The 21987-nt window shown below is 57.1% G+C and overlaps 1 protein-coding gene across 3 annotated transcripts in view; it reads right to left on the bottom strand.

Annotated features, from left to right (window-relative positions):
- Positions 1 to 21987, bottom strand: part of LOC150052249 (SH3 and multiple ankyrin repeat domains protein 2) — an 86410-nt gene that overhangs the window by 24962 nt on the left and 39461 nt on the right. For all 3 annotated transcript variants that reach the window (XM_090347181.1, XM_090347182.1, XM_090347183.1), the window contains exons 3-4: positions 829 to 964; positions 269 to 349 (exon numbers count right to left, since the gene is read on the bottom strand). In XM_090347181.1, the coding sequence (XP_090203307.1) occupies positions 269 to 349; positions 829 to 964 (217 nt within the window). The remainder of the gene's footprint in view (positions 1 to 268; positions 350 to 828; positions 965 to 21987) is intronic.

Genomic DNA, 21987 nt, shown 5'->3' with positions numbered 1-21987 from the left:
GAGAGGCCCAAAAATTCAAAATAAAACAATGTTAGATAAACCAAAACTAATAACAGCATCCCTGGCCCCAGGCATGCAGTAGACAGGAAGGGGTCCCTGTGTTGCTGCGGGGGACAGGCAGAGCAGTGCAGAGCCATGCATGGGCCCCAGGCATGCAATGGACAGGAAGGGGTCCCCGTGTCGCTGCAGGGGATGGGCAGAGCAGCGCAGAGCCAGGCACGGGCTGGGGCATGGCACATGGGCCAGGAGGGCAGACAGCGGCTCTTACCGAGCTCCTCCAGCTCCGCGGTCATGGACTTGGAGCGCAGCGTGAGGGCTGTGGTGGGTGCTCGCTTTGGAGGCGGGGGCGCTTGATGGGCAGACAGAGGCAGGCGTGAGCGCCATGGCGGGGCCCGTGGCCTCCCCCCCGCCCTCGGCGTGGGGTGTAGGTGGGCCACGCTGCAGAGCACCCTGGCAGGGGCCATGCAGTGTGTAGGATGGAGTGGCTGGGCACTGTCCAGGCCAGCTGTGTGGTGTCCGGGCCTGGTCAGTCCTCACTCTTGCTAATGCATTTTGGGGAGGGTGGGGGCTTCCCTGGGATCTGGGGACCTCAGGAGTCCCCCAGTTGCCTCACCTCACAGCTGCGTCCCTGCCCTAGCCCTGTCCTGCAATCCCTCTCCCAGGCTGACTGCACCCCACCTCTGCGCCCCCCACTTCCACCCCGCCCAGGAAGGTCCCAGCTCTGGCTTCCCTCAGCGGGGCTGTCCCGCCCAGGGTCCGGACCGGTGGCTGTGTGTGGACTTCCTGGAGGGGCGCTAGGCCGCCGCGTGGGAGCCTGGCGGCACACACCTTTCTTCCGGGCGGTGTCATCCGGGTCCAGGCTCCGGGTCACCGTGACGACCTTGAGGACCAGGTGGTTGCCCCCCTGGCGGATCATGGTCACCACCTGCCTGTGACCCACTTTGACCACATTCTCGCTGTTGACCTGCGGGCAGATGGGGAGGACGGGTCAGCGACAGGCCGGCCGGGGCGCACGGAAGGAGATCTGGGGTTCCTCCACTAGGGACGGGGGTGTGTGTGTGTTGGGGACAACCCCAACGGGGCCCCCGCGGCTGGAGCGGTGGCTTCCCTCTAGGGGTGGGGGCTGCAGCGTGTGCCTTCCACCGGCGCCCCCCACTGCGGCCCCACCACAGCCTTTGCTGCTGCTGTGGGCCCACGGGGCTGCGAGCCCCAGTCGTCCAGTCCTCAGGGCCTGCGGCTCTGTGCCGGGGAGGGGCCCGCAGGGACAGTGCTCCAAACACGGCGCCTCCTTGCGTCCTGTGTGATGTGAAGCCCACATTGCAGTGACTCAGCTCCGTTCCCCACCGAGACCTGAGCTGGCATGGAAGCTTGGCTCTCTGAGGAGGTAGGAGGCAGAGCCCCTCCCTGGTTGGGAGATGGGTGTGTCCCAGTGCTCTGCTATTCAGGAGCCGTGCGCCATGGCCAGAAAGCAGAAATGAGCCCCATGCCAGTGGCTCAGGCCTGTGATCCTAGCTACCTGGAAGGCTGAGATCTGAGGACCACAGCGCGAAGCCAGTCCGGGCAGGAAAGTCTGTGACTCTCCTATTTCCAATTAATTAGCAAAAAGCTAGACGTGGCCACGAGCCAGAGGCTCACGCCCGTGATCCTAGCTACTCGGGAGGCTGAGCTATGCGGGTTGTGCTTTGGAACCAGCCTGGGCTGGAAAGTCTATGAGACTCTTATCTCCAGTTTAGCACTCCCCCCCCCCGAAAAAGCCGCACACGGAGTTGTGACTCAAGAGGTAAAGCACTAACCTTGAGCAAAAACAGCTCAGGGCCAGCTTCAGGACTGTCCCTCGCCCATGCACACGTCACGTGAGCGCACACAGATTCTAGGGGACACCCACACCAGAGGCAGCACTGGGCCCCAAACTCTGAGGTCACGGTGACTTTGCCGAGTGCTTTTTGTTGACCTCGTTAAGAAATACACAGCTGAAGTCTCCCCAGAGGAAAGGCAGCCATGGACACGGCCGTGGGGTCCATGGTTGGAGATGGCAGAGTTCCAGGTGCTAGGATGGAAATAAAGGCCTGTCCACCCACGCCCCTCGGGGAAGCCAGCCACTGCTGCTTCAGACCAGCCCAACTCCAGCACCGCGGGCTGCAGGTGAACCCTGTTCAGTGAACCTCACAGCCCCAACTCGGTGGCAGACAGCCTGGGCACCCAGTCCAGCACCACGTCAGGAGGGGCGCTAGGGCCTGAGGTCTGCCTGGCCCCATAAGGGCTGGAACGGGCATGCAGTCACACCCATCCGCGCCCTCCTCTGAGCTGCCATCTGCCTACCCTGTGTCTTTGTTCAGGAGCAAAAGACATTTATTCCACAATCTACATCCACCTGCCAGGCACAGCAGCCTTAGGCCAGCCAGTCACGACTGCCACGCCCACCCCCAGGATGGCACCTTGTGAGCCTCCACACTACAGCCTTCCCCAGCACCTAGGGTGAGGCAGGACGGCGGTGACCAGGCCACATGGCCACGTGACTGGGCAGGTGGGTCTCCCTGGAGAGCAGGGCCTCTGCTCTGCACTGTGTTCTCAGTGTGTTGGCAGACACAGCAGCAAGGGAGGACAGACAGGCCCTGAGAGTGTCCCGTCCACCCTACCCTGCGGTCCTAGCTCTCCAAGGGCCAAAGCTAGCCCAGCAGTGTGCGAGGGCCGGTGAAGTGCTGGTACACAGAAGGACAGGGCCCGCGTCTCCATTCATGCCTGGGTCTCTCCACCCATCAAGGTGCATCTGGAGGGGTTGGGCTGTGCATGGCCCTGGGGCCTGGCGGGGAGGTTGTGGCTCCATTAGCCCGCACTGCCTTGGTGACCTCTGCTGGACGGGCTTTCGCCGGCACATCGCGGGTCCTGAGACGGGTCCCGGTCACACCCGGGAGGTTGCAGGTGGAGCCTGGCTCTGCCCCAGGGCACCCAGGGCACAGGCCTTGAGCTATGAGCCCCCTGGGAAGGGCCAGGGGCTGGCGGCTCTGGGGGAGGGTGGGCGGAGAGTGTCCTGTGAGCATGGTGGGGGAAGCAGCTGGCCTCCTTGCCCGTCACCACGCCACGAGCTCCATCAGACCACAGAGGCACGTCTGGCAGATGGTGAACGAGATGTGGCCATTGGTACTCAGACCCCCATCCGCCACTGCCCCAGACCATCTGGGCGGTGGCAACAGCAGCAGGGGCTGCGGCTTTCCTGGGAGCTCAGGGCCAGCTGGGTGTGGCTCAGCTTCCCCTGTGCTGGCGCAGGCCACACGCCCTGAGCCCGCCTGCCAGAGTCTTGTTCCCCGAGGGGACCCCCGCCACAGCACTCCCACTCCAGATGCTATGGACATGTGTTCTCGCATCTGCAGACACGCGTGCCCCATGGTGCCGGCGGCGGAGGGCCTCTCTGAGAGGTGTCCCACCCGATGCTGACCTTGGGTACAAGCCCCACAGCTCGTACTGGCTCAGCCCCGCAGTGTGCTTCCTCTAGAAGGTCTCAGATACCCTTGGCAGAGAACCACTAGGCAGCTCTTTCCCTAACTTTTTCCTTCCTTGTGCTGGTACTGGGGTTTGCACTGAGGGCCTGGTGCTGTCACTCTACCACTGGGCCACAGCTTCACTTCTGAATATTTTTTTTAGTGGTTAATTGGAGATAAGAATCTCTGACTTGGGCTGGGAGTTTGGCCTAGTGGTAGAGTGCTTGCCTCCATGCACGAAGACCCAGGTTCAATTCTTTGGTACCACATACATAGAAAAAGCCAGAAGTGGTACAAATGGTAGAGCTCTAGCCTTGAGAAAATCCAAGGACAGTGCTCAGGCCCTGAGTTGGAGCCCTAGGACTGGAAAAAAAATAAGTCTCTGATTTTACCACCCTAGGCTGGCTTTGAGCCTGGATCTTCGGATCTCAGCCTGGTGAGTAGCTGGGATTGCAGATGAGAACGTCTGGCGCTGGACCTGCCCACCTCTGGTCCAGCACCACTGCCCTCCAATCAGGCCTCGGGATTCTGTCCTGGCTGCACAGCTTCATTCACAGTTACACTACATAGTTTACCGAGATTACTTTGTCTTTTCCTGTACATTTTCCCCCTGGAGCAAAATAATTTTTTTTATTGGTTTAATTTTCTATGTACTTAACAGTAATTCAAATCCAAACAGTTCTCTAATTATGTAAATCTCCTCAAAATCTTCAGCTCCATTAGATATTTTAAATGTCTTTTTTTTTTTCCCTGAAGAAACTTCTCCCGACGTCTCCTGGCCAGTTCTGAGTGGCTGGCTCTGCTTTCTAGGCCTGCTGTTCCATGCCTGCCGTCCCCAGCCTTTATCCAAGGCTCCACCCTGCTTGCATTCATTCATACAACCTTGTTTCAGACGAGACATTCTCTAAACTTCCCAAGGTGATTTCCTTTTCAACAGGTGCCATAATTTGACAATAGCTTTGCGGTAACCGTTGGCACTTTGGCTGGGTATAAAAGTCTGAGGTTGAAGGGTAAGGTAAAGTAAGCTTCTAAAACGAATTCCTCTGCAAGTGGCAATGGCAGAGTGAACGTAATACAGTTCCCATCCTCAAGGCCAAACCAGAGCATCCTGGGAAGGCTCTGTATTCTGAGCAAAGCAGGCAGACTTCCGCACTACAAGACGGCCAGGGCAGCCGCAGCTGCGGGGACAGCGGGGCGCGTCGGCAGAGGGAAGATGATGGGCATGCCTTGCACAGTGTGCCAGCTTTCCTCCGTTCCCCCGTGTGGTCTGAGTCTGCAGAGGTCTCACAGCACCTTGGAGGTAAGGCTGAAGCACCAATGGAAATGTGAGCTCCTGCCATTACAGGTAGACAGACGTGCGGTTTGAGTCCAGTGGTGTGGAGGGGTAGCACCCAGCAGACGCTTGAGCCCACTCAGCTGCAACCACTCACGGGAACTGACAGAGCAAGAACTTGCAACAATACTTAATTAGGCACAGGAACATCAGCAAAGAAATAGTTAAATAGAAATAACAGCTAAGAAATATAGAGGGTGAGGCTGAGAACAGATAGACATGGCAGAGCTGGGATCCAGGCCGCAGCAGAGCCCCCTCCCTACCCAGAGGAGGGGAGGAGAGGAAAAGTGGTCTGAAGGATGTCTGGGGCAACACAGAACGGGCTGGCTTAACGATACCGACGGTTTTCAAAGGTCAGAAATAGGTCCTTGAAAACACCTGGGGAAAAAAATGGGCCCCCGATTTCCTACATTTAGTGTAAAATAAATTCACAGTTCCAAGAAGCTCAGGAAGTCTGAAACAAGACAGAAGAGTAGGGAAGGCACATTTTAGTCAGTTTGCTTAAAGCCAGAGTCAAGATGGAAATCTTAAAGCCACCACAGAAGAGTAACTGCAGACTCCATCAAAAACTTGCAGGCCGGAGCTTGGCGCTACTGCACCCCTGGAATCCCAGCTACTCAGGAGGCTGAGATCTGAGGATTGCGGTTTGAAACTAGCCCGGGCAAGAAAGTCTCTGAGAGTTCTTTTCCCCTAGAACCGAGGACCAAACTCAGGGCCTTGCTCTTGGCAGGCACGTGCCCTCTCACTGAGCTAAATTCCCTAGCTCTCCTCGAGACTTATCCAATTAAAGACCAAAAAGCCACAAGCGGAGCTGTAGCTCAAATGGTAGAGTACTTGCTGGCTGTGAGCACAAAAAGCTTGGGAAGGGCACCAGGTCCCGAGTACAAGCCCGGGACTGGTACAAAAAGCAAAATGAACTGCAGGCCAGAAGATGATAGGATAACCCCTTCAGTGTGTGAAAGAACTGATTAAAATATCTTCAAAGAATTGAGGCAAACTAAGACCTTATCAGATAAGGAATGAAGTTACTTGTGGACCCTACACATGCACAGAGAAGAGCACCAGGGCTGCCGGGTGGATCCACGCTACAGCACTGGATTAGCACTGGCATAGCACATGCGGGGCGCCGGTCCCAGCGCCCGCCCAGAAACCCTCAGAAAAGACGCTGAAGGATGTCTTCAAACTGGACGTAAAAAAACTATGCAACATTCAATCCTGGAGTGAAATACAAGATTGCTTTTCTTCTGAATTAAAATAGATGAGGCTAGAAAACGACACTGTGGATTCTTTGCAACTATTCAGACCTGCACCGAGTTCCAGGGCTTGAGGGGAAAGCTGTATCTGTAACCCCAGAGCCACCAGCAACAGCATGTAAGCCATCAAAAGCAGTCAAAAGCCATCAGCAGATCAATAATCCAAAGTAAGAGAGGGAGAAAGAGAAAAAGAAGTGGGCAGATCACAGACTCATACATCTAGACTAACCAACCCCAGCAATTATATTATTAAGAAGTAGATCTTTTAAAAGATGTGAATGTTGGGGCCAGGAGTTTGGCTAGTGGCAGAGTGCTCGCCAAGTATGCACGAAGACCTGGGTTCGATTCCTTGGTACCACATAAATAGAAAAGCTGGAAGTGGTGCTGAGGCTCAAGTGGTAGAACACAAGCCTTGAGAAAGCCCAAGGACAGTGCTCAGGCCCTGAGTTCAAGCCCCAGGACTGGCTAAAAAAAACGTAAATGTGTTGTCTGTGCACTTTTTTTTTTTTTTTTTTTTTGCAGTCCTGGGCTTGAGCTCAGGGTCTGAGCGCTGTCCTTGGGCTTCCTCAAGGCTAGAGCTCTACCACTTTTTTCTATGTATGTGGTACCAAGGAATCAAACCCAGGTCTTCATGCATGCTAAGCAAGCTGTCTGTGCACTTTCAAACAAAATGACCAAGAGGCTGAAAGTGAACAAAAGGAGAAAGCCCAGGGGTGAAGTGACTGCATTACTATCATGAAATCGTCTTCAACCAACATAAAAATAGTTTTCTAGTTAAAAAAAAGAAAGTCAAATGCATTCCGGGCCACCCCTGGACATGAACTCAGTACCTGACACTTTGGCTCCTGGGCTGGCATTCTACCACCTGAGCCACATCTCCAACCTTCTCGACATCTTTTATTAGAGGTGACACATTTTAAAGTTACACGGTACTAATGGTTGTGCAACTGAAAATTAGCGCAAATCCACTGGATTATACATTTCCAGAGGTCCAGTCTTAGACTATATGAATTATATATCAATAAAATCGTTGCTCAAGGCGAAGTATTAGCAACGAGGATGGAGAGTTCATAACGGTAAAAGATGGAGTTTACAAGCAGGATGGGGCCTTCTCACGCTGTGCACCTGCTACGGGGAAGCAAAGTGGGCACAAGTAGAGAGCCAGGCAGCACTGCACACAGGAGGAATTTACTATCCATCTCAAGTTGCTAGGTGTGCAGAGGATCCATCCAGACCCACGTGGTCATCAGTGGGCAAAGCGCTGCCTCTTCATGGTTTGCTCCCAACATGGTCGTGTTTCCATGCACGCCTGCAACGCCCCCTCCTGGCAGGGCAGCCGAGCCTCCCGGGTGTGTGGTGACGCCTGCCCCGCAGTGTGGGTTCGTCTCTGCTCTACCCTCCCCGCTCCCCCCTTGACTGTCTCCAGGCACGCCTTGCTTTACACACGACAGACCTCGTAGAAGGGCCTTCTCATTTTGTTAGCTTTCCCCCTTTGATTTTACATAATCCGCTGTTTTATCTTTTAGTCCATCTATCAAAATATTCACATCTGCTCTAATATTTTTAATTTCCAGAACTTGTATTTTGTTCTCCGAGTGTTCTTTTATAAAGGAGCATTTTGTTCCTGCTTCAAGGTGGCAGTTTCTTCTTTGATCACATCAAGCATATTAATAATATATTTTCTCAGTCTCTTTCTCCCCACTCAGTGTAACCCCGCCCCCCTTCGTGCTGTGTTTGCTTTGGGCTTCGTCCTTTATGCTCATTCTCTCGTTCCATGCCTGGGACTTGTGCAGGCAGCTCATAAACAGCATTGCCACCAAGCCCACTATTCCATGAGTACTAACGAGCCAATCCTCACAGAGTTTGTATGGAAAGCTAAAAGAGCCAACCTAGTGAGCCCATTTGACAGAGGGCAGAGAGCTGACACCGCCTGACCTCAAGACTTCACTATGAAGTTAGAGTAAGCAAGACAGCAGGGTCCACAGTACAGACCCAGTGTGGAGAAACTCACCCCCACGGATCTGGACGGTGGATCTTTGACAGGGGGCACAGGCAGTTCACTGGGGGAAGGATGGAAGGTTGGACACCACGTACAAAAGGTAAAGCTGACACGGACCTTAAACCTTCCACAAAGTTTGCCCTCAGTGCCTCACAGTCTGCATGCAAGACCCACAGCCAGAACTGAAGACAATGCAGGAGAAAATGTAGGTGACCACGAGTCTCTAAACAACACCAGAAGTAAACAGCTTGTGCTATGCAAAGTATACGGTGAAGACACCAGAGAGAAGCAGAAAATTTTAGCAACAAGAAACAAATGTTTGACGGCAAGGTAGGGACAGGAAGGTCTGGGATCCAGGCTGTCCCGGAAACCAGTCAGACACGGTAACTCAGGCCTATGATGCAGCTTTGGAAGCAGAGGCAGGAGGATCAGTCCGAGGCCAAAGACAGTGTGAGCTCCGCCCCCCCAACCAATGGAGTCCAAACAGCTGTGGGTGGGTGGGGTACCTCGACGTGGGACACTTGCGTACAGCATACGAGGCCCCGGTTTACACCCCAGCCCTGTAAACACACGCTACGTATGGCAAATACCTCTACGCGTAGGCCGGCAAGCTGAGATGGAGTGTGGAGCTCCAGGAATTCTGCTGGGCAGTGTTTACCAGCCCTCCTGTTCCCTGGAGTTCATTCTTGGAGAAGACCTGCACGTGGTGCCTCTTAAAAGTGTCCAGGACGAGGAGACAGCCAAGACAACCCAGCTGCACATCCCACAGTGCCACGGGGCCACGGGAGGCTGCCACCAGGCCACACACGGGGCAGAGCCCAGTGAGTGCATGTGTGATTCCAGGAACTGCTGAGCTTTCTGGGAAGGCAGGTGATAGTAAAGAGAAAGCTGGCTATAGGGTGGAGGGGGGGGGCAGTTGTTGCAGCACAGTGAATTTTAGGATGGTTTCGGTGCGTTTTCGGATGCCAGTACTAGGGCCTTACACTCCTGTTGGGCTACAGTCTCGCCTCCACTTCTGGCTTTTTGCTGAGCCCAGGGTTGGCTATGAACTGAGATTCTCACATCTCAGTCTTCTGAGTTGCTAGGATTATAGGCGTGAGCCATGGTGCTGGGCCCCGAGCCCTTTTCCTACGATGTCTGGTTCCCTGCCCTCCAGGCTCTCTGAGGTTGTGCCATGGTTCCCACAGCGTGGCTGTGGGCACAGTTTCTTGACATCACACCTCTGTCCCGAGACCCTGGGAAGCAATCACTAATTGCGCCATCATCTGCTCAGTTGTAAGCCTGTCTGTCACTCAGAAGTTTGAGCTCGACAATGCCCGCATGGCCACCAACAAGGTAGCATTAAAAACAGGCGATGGCAACGACCCCGCGTTGCTTGTCAGTGCCCGTAATTTAATTAGAAGTCACGCTCAACCATGTGACGTTCTTTGTGTGTGTGTGTGTGTGTGTGTGTGTGTGTGTGTGATCATGGGGCTTGAACTTGGCCTGGGCACCGTCCCTGAGCTCTTCAGCTCAAGGCTATCACCCTACCCTTGAGCCAAGCGCCACTTCCCATTTTCTAGAGGTTAACTGGAGATAAGAGTCTTAGGTCCTTTTGTGCCCGGGCTGGCTTTGAACCTTGAGCCTCAGAGCTTAGCCTCCTGAGTAGCTGGGATTACAGGCGTGAGCCACGGCATCAGGCTCTCTTTTTGGATTTTTAGAGATTTATAAAACCGTTAACTGTTCAACCATTCCATGAAATACCTTTCCAGTTCCAAAATGTACAAGCAGTTTGTATTCAGAAAAGTCCAGCTTTCCTTCTCCCCTCTACCTCTCCACTCCGAGCTACCGAAAACTTCAGAAAGCAGATTATGCAGCTGGGCCCAGGCTCACACAGTAAGCTCAGCTCCTCCAGAGGCAAGCACCAAAGACAGCTGGACGTGGCGCTGTGACTGAATTTGGTAGAGCACTAGCCTTGAGCACCAAAAAGCTCAGGGACAGCGCCCAGGCCCTGCGTTCACAGCCCAGGCACGCAACACAGAAAGCACTGGATCAACAGGAAGAAGTGAGCAAGCACCGTGTGTAGGAGTGCGTGTGTGTGTGTACAGCTCTTGTGAGCCCACGTGTGCCCTCTCCCCTCCGCCTTTCCCACGTAACAACACATCCTGGAGACGCCCGCGTGACTCGGCCGCTGGCTCCCATGGGTGGGGCGCTGATGTCTCCAGATGCCTGCTGTCGTTACACACAGCTGACACGAAGAGCCACGTGTGTGATGCTTCCCTGCCTCTCCCCGGGTGTCTGGAAACATTCACCGATGTGGGCATGCGGGGCTCACCAGCTCCAAATCCCATCTTCCCACCAGGGCTCCCGTCCAGGCCCGGGTGCCCTGGAGACTGCAGCCACCTTGAGCTGCCTCTGTTTTTCTGTGTGCTGGTGCCAGAATTTGAACTCAGGGATTCTGCTCTCCCTTCACTTTTTCCACTCAAAGCTAGAATTCTACCATTCAAGCCTCAGCTCTACTCTTAGCTTTTTGCTAGTTAACTGAAAGTAAGAGTCTCAGGGTCTTTTCCATCCCGGTTGGCTTCAAACCACCATCCTCAGGTCTCAGCCTCCCGAGTGGTTAGGATAACAGGCGTGAGCCATTGCACCAGGCTTTGATCCTGGCCTCTCGGGGCCTGCCATGGCTTTCTCGCCACTGGCTTCTTGGCAGTGGCCCAGGGCTCAACTTCCAGGGCTGTTCAGTGCAAGTGAGTTGCCTCAAGGCTTCTGGAGCTGTGGCGATGTTTTTCTCTTGACCTCCTCACAGATGGCTTTCCTGCTGTCTGACAGGCTCCTGAAGACAGGGCTCGGCTCGGCCTCTAGGGCTCATTTGCCCTCAGGAAAGGTGCCCACCAGGCGGAGGCTGGCCTCCCAACTCTGCCTGCACCACGGCTGCCCAATGGCTTTGCCTGAAGCTTAGAACCTGGCATCTCTGTCCGTCCCCGGTTCATCTGGCTCCAAGGAGAGAACAGTAGGGGGCGGGGCACAAACCAAACCAGGCCAGAGCCCTGTCCCCAGCCCCCTCTGCCAGGTGGCTCTTCCAGAGTGGCCTCTGCCAGCCCTGGCACTTCCAGGTTGGCAGCTAAGGCCTACGGGCTGTTTGGGGTCAGGTCCTGACTGGCAGCTGGAGGGGGGCCGCCCGGGGCTTCTGAGCATAGTCCTCTCCCCCCAACCAGGTCCTGGACCAGTCAGATCCAGAGCCATCTGGCACACAGCACACAGCCTCTGGTGACCCCCCCGCCCACCAGCATCTCGCCTCCATGTCAACACTTCCTTTTCATGGCACAGTACTATTCCATAGCATGGATTCCACAAGCTCTTGGGCTGGCACCATCTCAACCCAGTGTCTCAGAAGGGAGTCAAGGGCTCGCACTGCCAGGTGCCACCACAGGGCTCTTCCGGAGACACTCTAGCCAGCACTGCCACGGGCACAGGGGACCAAGTCTGGATTGTCACTCGAGCCTGGCGACCTTCTGACAGTCACGGAAGCCCTGTGTCTAGAGACTGCCGGTGTGTGTGTGGGGGGCTATGAATTGGCAATTCTCTTTCTGCACCTATGGCCATGGTACCTGAAGAGTCAGGCGTCCCCAGAAACCTGAGGGGGCCTCTGCTCTGCCTCTGCCCACACCAAGCAGGTCAGTGCTCACAGGAGACCACTCTCCTAGCCAGAGGAAGCTCCCACAGGCGCACTGTGCCTTCCTCCATTACCCGCCCAACTTCCATCACCTGTCCACCCACTGCCTGCCTGTCCAGCTGTCTGTCCGTGCCTCTGTCTGCCCACCACTAGGTGGGTAATAGGTGGGTCCTGGGTGCCCAAGAATAGGGGCCCAACTGGAACAGGATGGCACTTTCAGACCCAGGTAAGCCAGGGCAGGTTGTCTAGCCAGGAGCCAAGGACGGGGTGCAGGCAGACTGGACACCAGCTCACCAGGCCACACGAGTAAGGGGCAGGCGCCCCTGCAGGGTCCTAGTACCACCCAGGCCGCACGGGTGGGCAGGGCCAGTTTGTCCCTCACCCAGGCCTCCCAGTGGCCACGGGGGCCGCTGAGTGTTGCCATGGGCCGGAAGTGTGCCAGCTGTAAATGGCAGGCGGGCTGGCTTGTCATGCTTCCTGTTAAAGTTTGAGTCTGTTGGACTGAGCTGAGCATGAGGCTTGGGCTAAAATAAACCGTGGCTGCGTCAGTGTGTGGGCTGGCTCTGGGGGCCGGCTCTGCAGCAGGCGAGGGGCTGCCATGCGGCCCGGGGCCTGAGATGTACCCAGAGGCGAAGCAAGTGCCACCTCTTAGAGTTTTGAGGACAAGAGAGCTGGCCGGTGCCCCAAGCCTGGGTCTAGGAGAGCTGGCCTGAACCCTGAGCTGGGTCTAGACTCCGACGGCCAGACAAGGACCTGTGGGATGGCCAAAGCTTGGGTCCCCAACCCCCATTCCCGTGAGCCCCTGGGTCTGCGCCTGCTGGACCTCTTCAAGGAGGCCTGGAGGTCAGGAGCCCCAAGGGAGCAGAGGCTGGAGGAGGCAGGAAGGTCCCGAGAGGGAGTCCGGCCTGCCACCATCCTTAGATTTCAGGCCAGAGGCTGCCTGCCTGGGAGGAATGCATTTTGACTGATTTAAGACATCCCTGCTGAGGTCTGGATAAATCCTCCTACCAGCCCGAGGAAGGTAACCCTTCTGAGACAGCAGCAGGAGGAAGTGAGGTCACTGGGGTAGGGCCTAGCAGGGGAAAGGATACTGGGTTGGGGCCTAGTGGGAAGGAGGAAGGGTGGTGCCTAGAGCGGGGAGGGAGGTCATTGGAGGTGGGGCCTAGAGGGGGGAGGGAGGTCATTGGAGGTGGGGCCTAGAGGGGGAAGGGAGGTCATTGGGGGTGGGGCCTTGAGGGGGGGAGGGAGGTCATTGGAGGTGGGGCCTAGAGGGGGGAGGGAGGTCCCTGGGATGCCCTCCTCCTCTCTGCCCCTGACCATGACCAGGCCTCTACCACACTGCCATGGTGCGTCAGGCAGCAGGCCATCTGCAGGTGGACTGGAGCCTTTCGAATGGAGCCTGGCTTCTTCGTTAGTTGCTCCTTGCAGATGCTTGGGGTGGTGATGAGAGACTGAGCAGGCCCAGGGGCCCAGGTGACACTGGGGGTGTAAAGGGGCCCTGACAGATCTGGGTTTGGGGGCACTCCATGGAAACTCCCTGGACAGCAAGGGACGTGGGCCATATGCTGCCAGCCAGAGCTCTTAAGCACCTATGCTGGCCTCTGCTCCAGAGTGGACAGAGCTCCTGTGGGGCTGCAGGTGAGGACGGGCTGGGAATCCCTAGGGGGCAGATGAGGTCACCCCTCAGGATGCAGCAATCAGCTGGCCGTCAGTGGCTCACCTGAAGATTGCAGGTTCAGAGCCAGCCTAGGCAGATAAATCCATGAGACTCCTATCTTCAACTAACCACCAAAAGCTGGAAGTACAGCTGTGGCTCAAGTGGTCAGAGCCCTGACCTTGAGCATAAAAGCTCAGGGACAGTGCCCAGGCCCTGAGTTCAAGCCCCAGGACTGGCACACAGAAAAGAAAGGAAGAAAAGAAGTTAGCCCTCGGCTCATCACACATTTGGCCTCTAGTTCTACATTACAGAGTTCCACAGTGCGGGGCAGTGGGGGGAGCAGGGGACGGGCTCCGAGGCCAGCACACGGAAGAGGGGAAGCATGGGGATGTTAAACAGGTGCAGAAGAAGGCAGGCTCAGGCCCACGTGAAAAAGCAGTGATGACTTCTCAGGGTGAGGGCTGGGCTCTTGGGGAAGCCCAGAAGAGCTGAATGGAGACTTGGTTCTGATGCAGGCTAGCTCACTTGAGGACTCCTGGTACCCAGGAATGCTTACACCGATGACCAAGACCAGAACAGCAATGTCCCCTGGCCCGCCGCCCACTCCCTGGCACCACCCCGTGTCAGGTGTGCCATCTCCTGGCTGGCCAGTCAGCTTGCCTGGAGGGCGGGGGTGGTGACAGCGTGGCTGGCAGGAGTCTCCTTGACACTGGCCCTGTGGCCTCGCTGTGCCATGAGTCACACGGCTGCTCCCTGCCCGAGCTCCTTCAGCACACATCTGGAGAATGGCCGCCTCCACCCTGCCTGGCCAGCTCACCCCAGGCAAGGGACTATGGCGACCACCCTGTGGCCCCCTGAGCCCATGTCTCTGCTCTCAACCACGGCCTCTTCTGGAAGCAGAGGCTGGCAGAGCTAGCTGACGCCAGGATCTGGCCACGGCCACGGGCGGCACGGCCACAGGATTGCACATGGGCTCACCACTTCTGGAGTCCCCAGGACAGGACCTGGAGTTCAGCTCTGTGGGCCCCCGGGACTCAGGTGAGGCCTTTGGGGGCACTGCCTGGAAGGAGGGCACACTTGCTGCTGTATCCCGGGCTGCTGTCCTCCGGGCCGGGGCAGTGGCTCATGCCTGTAGCCCCAGCTACTTGGGAAGCTGAGATGGGAGGAATGCAGGTTCAAGGCCACACAGGGCAGCTAAGTGAGACGAGCATAAAAAGTGTCCCCTTTGGGGCCAGGAGTTTGACGAGTGGTAGAGTGCTTGCCTAGCATGCTCGAAGACCCGGGTTCAATCCCTCAGTACCACATACACAGAAAAAAGCCAGAAGTGGTGCTGAGGCTCAAGTGGTAGCGTTCTAGCCTTGAGAAAACCCAAGGACAGTGCTCAGGCCTTGAGTTGAAGGCCCAGGACTGCACAAACAAAAAAGTGTCCCCTTTGCAGATGTGCCCACGTCACAGCCCTGGAGCTGTGAAGGGAACTTGTGTTGAAATAGGACTTCTGTTTTTCAAGTCAGAGTGCGGTCACTGCAGTGGCCAGTGCCTGAAGAGCATGGACGCCTGGCCCTCATTCTGGCCATGTGGCCTGTGGCGTGTGGCTTTACAGTTCCTGGTGACTCCACCATCACCCAAGTCCCTGTGTGCCTTGGAAATGGAGTTGGTCTTTGACTGTGTCCACCTGCACTGCAAGCGCAGGTGCGGCGGTCCTGGGGTTGACAGCCTGCGCTGTCCCCGAGCTGTTTCTACTCACGCCTGGCACTCTACCACTGGAGCCACAGCTCCACTTCTGGCTTTCTTCTATGTATGTGGTACCAAGGAATGGAACCCGGGTCTTGGAGCATGCTAGGTAAGAATCTCATGGACTTTCTTGCCTGGGCTGGCTTTGAACTGGGAGTCTTGGGTCTCAGCCTCCCGGGTGGCTGGGGTACAGGCGCGAGACACTGGTGCTGGGTAACATTCGTAATTCTGTCAGCAGTGGATGAGGATGGGATGTCAGCCACCAGGATCCCCCACTGGCCTCCGGGCCTGGGCTCTGCTGGTGTCCCCTGCTTTGGTGATCCATGCAGCGCAGCCAGAGCGCACAGCCGCTTCTGCTCCCTGCAGGATCTGGCTGGACGTGACCGGCCATGGACTCCAGGAATCACTCAAGCCAGCACCTGACATCATGCTTGTCAGTGACGGAGGCCTGAGGCCAGTGGGACTGCTCAGAGGGCTGCCTGCAGGAGGCGGCTTGGACATCAGCTTTGAAGGGTCATGTGACCTGGGTTTGTTGTCAGGGAGGGAACAGCAGACTTGGGACTACTGGTCTAGCCATGCTCAAGAGCTGTCCTCCTGTCCCAGCCCACAGAATCCCCAACAGCACCCCGGATCTGCCCACAGAGCCCCCAGCACCCCAGATCTGCCCACAGAGCCCCCAGCACCCCGGATCTGCCCACAGAACCCCCAGCACCCCGGATCTGCCCACAGAGCCTCCAGTGGCACCCTGGGGTGCAGTCCCCCTGCTGGCAGTGAGCGTGGGCTGGGCTGGGCTCACACACCGAGTCCGGGGAGATTTATGGCTCAGTTTAGCCCCTGCTTGCGCCACATCACATCAAGTAATTTATTGAGTGCTTCAGCTTGAAGACAACTGAAAAACCGACCCTGCAGTGAGCACTGCGGGCCCCCCAGGGATGAGATGCCCCATTTCCTGGGCTCTGACCCTGGGCTTCCATCTGGGAGGCCCCTGGTCACTTCCCACCCAGGACAGCCCCATGGGAGCACAGGGACAAAGCTGCCCTGGCGCAGGGGGCTAGAAATCAGACAAAACCATCCCACCGGCAAGCACACTGCCCCCACCCTGGTGCGTCCTGAACCCCCCCAGAGCCCCTGCCCACACACCATCCCCTCCCTGACAAGGGTCTGACTTGGGAGAAGTTTCCCGGGGAAGCTTCCAGAAGTTTTTAGGAGCAGCGGAAGAGGTTACAAGCTGGGCCATGAGGTCAGCAGGCAGCCTTGGCGTGGAAGCCAGGAGGAGAGGAGGGCCAGTAGCCCTGGGCAGGTCTATCTGGGAGGCCAGCAGGACGAGGGTGCCAGGCAGAGCTAATGGTGGGCAGAGGCAGTGCTCTGGATCCCGCAGCTCCCCAGAGTCTTCCATCTTAGACGAGGCCCTCTGGCACACGAGCCAGCAAGGGTCTGGGCTAGGGGCTGGGGGCAGGACAGCCTTCATGGGCCAGCAGTCTGCCAGGGCACCCAGCTGCCCAGGGGCCTCCAGGGCAGCAGAGCCTGGCTCACCCTGGACCCCACAGCTAAGCTCCAGGCGCCGTGACTCCCAGGGGTGTGAGGTCGGGGTCTGAGTCACTGCGGCTGTTTGATCTTGTTCCCCTTCAAAATGACAGCCTTTGGCAAACACACTAAATTAGAAGTGGAGAATAAATGCCACCAGGAACTCTGATCATCTCTGCAGCAAAGAAATGCCACCCGGCACCAGGGGAGGAGGGGAAGCCGTGAGGGAGCCCAGCCGCTCTCTGAGCCCGGCTGTCCCTGGCTGTCCCCAGCTGTCCCCACAGAGGTGAGCCAGGCTGCTCCCCCCACCTCCCCTGGGCCCAGCCGGCCACGGCCACCCCCACAGAGGCGCTGTCCCCCAGAAGCGCACTGCCCTCTGCTGCTGGCCGGGGTGGGCAGCTCAGCACCCATGTGCCAGGCTGGGCGTGGGGGGCATGCCACGTGTGGAGGGGCCCTGCACCTGCCCTGGATGTGCCCCGCAGACACTGCTGGTCAGGGTTTGGAGCTCAGCTGGCCGGGGCTCAGGTCTGGAGTTATCCGGGCATTGTCACACGTGCTGCCCTCTGTGGTGGTCCTGCGTGGGCCCTGAGGTTGTGAGGGCAGCAGGCCATGTGGTGAGGACCAGGACACATGCCAACGGCCTCTGCATCCCAGGGGCTCGTCCAGAGCCATGGCAGAGCCATGTCTGTACCCAGGCACTCTTCTTTTATTGTTTCCATTTAATGGGGGGGAGGGGGAGGGCACAAGCGTCTTCAGGCTTCAACTCAGGGCCTAGGTCCTGCCTCTCTGAATTTTTGCTCAAGGCTAGCATTCCGCCACTCTACCAAAAGTGGTGAATTGGAGAGAAGAGTCTCATACTGACTTCAGACTCCGATCCTCAGCCCCCGGCCTCCTGAGAGGCTGGGATTATAGGTTGTGAGCACCAGTGCCCAGCTGAGTTTTTTTCTCTCTCTTTTTTCTGAACTCAGGATCAGCACCTGAGCCACACCTGCCCAAGCCACAGCTGCCTGAGCCACAGCTGCAGTTTAGGAGCCACTGAAGCCTCCACCAGTTCTCCCCCAATCTGCTTCTCCCGGACAAAATCACTGGTTTTGGAAGTCAGCTTTGTGAAGGGAGCATGGAGCGCAGGAGGGACTGCTCTCCTCTGGGGAGGTGAGGGCGTGGCCAGCCACGCTGCGCCACGCCCCGCTGCGCCTCACCGAGCCTGTTGCACAGCCCACGCCTGGGTGAGAACACACTCACACGTTCTTAATAGGAATTGGTTTTCAGGTCTTCAGGGCAGATGTGCCATGTAAACCACTCCCAAAACATGAGTTGCCTGCCCTTCGCCCCATTCTGCCCAGACCAGAAATCCACACTTGAGGACCAAACACCAAGTCCCCTCCCCATAGGAGCCGCATGGGAGGTGGACGGATTGCTTTGAGTCCCTGGACCCCTGGGACAAGTTCCGGGAGACAGTGCACCAGGATCAGGAGAAGGGCCACCGGGAGATCCGGGAGCTGGGGACCCCATGGCTGTGGTCCAGGGCCCCAGCTCTGCCTTGGTGGGTCCTGGCTTTCCCCAAATGGATTTCCAGACTCATAGCACCCCCAGTCAGAATGTCCCAGCTTCCGGGGGGAACGCTGTGTGGAAATGCAGCAATACCAGAAATGGCCAAAACCACCCTGCAAAAGCACAGTGCTGGGGGAGGCTGTCCATCAGGCTAGAAGCCGACCAAGCCCCGCCTCTTTTTAGTTGATTTGGACACTAAACTTTGTGCATGGGCAGGCCTAGAATTGTGATCCTCAGATCTCAGCCTCCCGAGTAACTAGGATCCGTGGTGTGGGCTGGCACCTGGCTCCGCCTATCCACTGTGGTGAGAGCACGGGCACCATTGCTAGGAACTTTCCCACAAGTATGGCTTTTGTAGCATCTCACAGGTTTTGCTGTGTCACACGTTCAGCTGGCACCCAGCTACAATGCTTCCTAAACTCCCATGCGATGTCTACCCTAAAGCATGTATTATTCGAAACAATGTATCTGCGTTTCAGATATTAGGGGTTTTCCAGAACTTTCCTCTTGATGCTCCTCCTCCTCCATTTGCAACAACTCTACTGTGGTTTAGGAACTCATCTGTATACACTGATTTTGACCTTACTGAGCCTTGCATTAGGGATGAAAATATGGTTTATGTGGCAAACTGTTCCAAGCTTCATAAAAGGAAGGCACAGAGGGCCAAGCTGGTTGACGGCCCTGCTCAGATTTTCTGTCTCCTTGCTTATTTTCCGCCTGTTGGTCTGGTAGCTGCTGTACTGAACACTTTGATGATCACCCTGGTTTTTATCAAGGTTTCCCTGCAGGTCTATCAGTGTTTGCTTTATCCATCTTGAAGCTCTGTTTTGGGGTGCATACATGTTTGGTGTTCTCATGTCCTTCCTTATGGAAAAACTTCATGTTCCTCTCCCAGTAGCTTTTACTCTAGAGCCAACGTCGGTAGGAATACAACCATTCCGGTTTTCTTTGGATTCATGTTGGTGTGGTGGATCTCCTCTTACCTTACTTCTCACATGTGTGCCTTTATAATTGAAGTGTATTTTGGAGGGACAAGTATTTAACTTTGAAACCTTGCCTTTTTAATTGTGGGTATTTCCAGCATTTACATGTAATGTGATTATCCACCTAGTTGGAGGTTTAAGTGTGTTCTCTTTCCAGTTTGGGGTGGGGAGTGTGATGCTGTGGGTGGAACCCAAGGCCTTGGGCATCATTTTACCACCAGCCCCACCCTCACTCCTTCACGGCCTTGTTTGTTGCATTGCTGGGCTTGTGTGCTTGGTGGGCGTTCTACCACTTGAGGCACATGTCCAGCCCAGCTTTTGATGACTAATTGGAGATAACGCCTGTGGACCTTTTTGCTCAGGCTGACTTTGAACCTTGATCCTCCGGATCTCAGCTTCCTGAGTACGACAGGTGTGATCCTGGAGGGTGCCTGGTTCCTCGGCTCTTCTTTAAAAGTTTTTTGCTCAGGATGCAGTTAGTTACATGGGAGTAATGAATCCTTCTGGGTCCTTTTACAGACCTTTTTTCTGGTGAGATTCATCTTTAGGCTTGGTCTGGCCTCTCCATGGTGGGAGTGAGGTTCTATGGGTGGAATTCTGGGCAGTGCTCTATGGCTGTGAGGCCTCCGCTGCCTGGTGGGTGGGCAGAGGCTGTAACTTGGTGTGGGTGGAAGAGGCTCTGGGTGCCCCTCTACACACTCAGTTGAGCTCCCAGGGCTCTGCTGGCTTCCAGGGTCTCCTGGGTGCCACCTCTCCTCTGGCTTTCTCACCCATGTATCCCACAGCCTTGGTGTTGCCAGGCCCTCAGCTCCCCATCTGCAGCTGGGGTGCTCGAGCTGCTCTGAGCTGCCCCTGCAGGCACTCAGCCCCCATGGGCTGGGCTGGCACGGTCCCTCCTGCTGCTTTCCTGTCTCTTAGCCATCGCTGTCCGTTGTCTGGTGTCTCATGTGATTGGACACAGGACTGCACCCCCAAACCCCAGGGTTCAGAGTGACCAGGGCAGCTTGCTCCTCGTGGAGGGCAGCTCTGGGGCCAGGCCACGCGAGGCCTGGAGTCCCCACCTGCCCAACTCATCCAGAGTTCGCGCTCACACTGACAGACACGGGGAGAGCTGATCACTGAAGGAAGAACGCCCGCCCGCCTTTCCTGAGTGCTGCTCACCCCATCCTCAACCCCACCTGTGCGGACACGTCAGCGTGTGCCACGCACGGACACCGCAGCAGACGCCATCTGTCACTGTGGTTAACAAGGAGCCCGTCCAGTCCCCGCCATTGCCACATTGCAGCAATCTGTTCTCTCCTCGTTTCCTGTGCACGGGCCTCGGGGAGCACTGATCTGAATAACTGATCCATGTAGGAAAGCCCCGAGCCTGTGAGGTCCTTCATTAATTACCCAGACAGGAAGAGCGATTCTGCTCGGCCACGCGTCTGCTGAACACATCACAGAGCTCCCTCCTGGCTCCCATCCCTCCTCCCGCCGCTCCTTCCCCATGGCGAAGGCTTCTAGAACTCTCCATGTGGCTGCAGAACAGTACTAGTATTTCAGAGGCTCCCTAAGGGAGACACACTCGACCCTGACGGACGCAGAGGTGGCCCATGGAGCGTGGCCCTCCCGTGCCACTGCGGGAGTGGCCATGCCCAAGCCCCCTCTCCCAGGCAGCAGGAGGGGACTCCACAGAGGCTGCCATGTTAAGCCCAGGTCACGAGGCGGTGCTCCGGTCCCACCCACTGGGGTCCTAATAGGAAGAGGTGGATGCAGGCACCCACAGGACAGCCACGCCTCCAGGAAGCCAGCCTCACCACACCTGGGCACCTCACCACACCTGGGCACGGATGGCAGCCTTTGGGATCTGGTGACGTCATAGGGGACAGGGAGGGGGGACGGGACAGATGCGAGCCCTGTGCTGGCTGCCCAGACTGGGGTGGGGGGAGGTGACAACACACAGTTGCTGGTATTTGGCAAACCCAGGTGCCTACAGCAGGCTGGACGGAGCTGTTTAATGCCATCATGAGAAATCAAGTTGGCGCTCAGGTAGGTCGGGGCTGGGCCGGGCACGCCTGAGGCTGGGGAGGGGCCAGAGTGGGATGGATGTGCAGGGATCCCGCCAGGGGACCCCAGGAAGGCTCCCGGTGATGCAGCTTGGGCCCAGTCATGGGGGCTCAACAGCCTCCTTCTCCCTGGTCAGGGCATGGCTGAGGAAGTGGGGATGGGGAGACCCGGGTCTGCCCTGCCCACCTCAGGACCTTCCCTGCCCTCTGCAGGGCCCCCAGCACCGTGCACGGATGCAGAAGAGACACAGGCCCCCCCCCCCCGCCCCGTGTCCGCTCCCCAAGGCAGCTGGCAGGGAAAGTCCGGGGAGGGATAGGCAGGACAATCGGCGATCTGGAGAACTCCCTGCACTGGGGAGGGAGTGGGGAGACTTCCCGAACCCAGATCTCTGGAAGTGTTTCCAACGTCCTCCTTCTCCTCTTCTTCCTCCTCCCCCTCCCTCCCCTCCTCCCCCTCCCCCTCCTCTTCTCCCTCCCCCTCCTCCTCCTCCCTTCTCAAGGCTGGTGCTGCCTGGCTGCCCTCCTCTCCCTGGACAAGGCCGTGTGATCCTCTGTAAAGTGGCGATCACTGGGCAGGGTGGAACCGCCAGGTGGGCCTGGCTGGTCTGCGTGGGCAGAGCCCGGAGCTGCAGGCGGTTGGGCAGAGCCAGCCCTGCTGGGAAGCTGGCCCCGAGCCCTGGAGCGCAGCACAGAGCCGGGGGCTCCATGCGATTTCCCTGGAGATGTTCAGGGCCACTCATTTGCTCTTCCTCCACCTTCAGACACAAGGTGTGGTGCGGG

This window comes from Megascapheus bottae, chromosome 16 (genome assembly GCF_031878675.1).
Source record: "Megascapheus bottae isolate mThoBot1 chromosome 16, mThoBot2.hap1, whole genome shotgun sequence".
NCBI lineage: Eukaryota > Metazoa > Chordata > Mammalia > Rodentia > Geomyidae > Megascapheus > Megascapheus bottae.
This window is presented reverse-complemented; position numbering and strand designations above follow the sequence as displayed.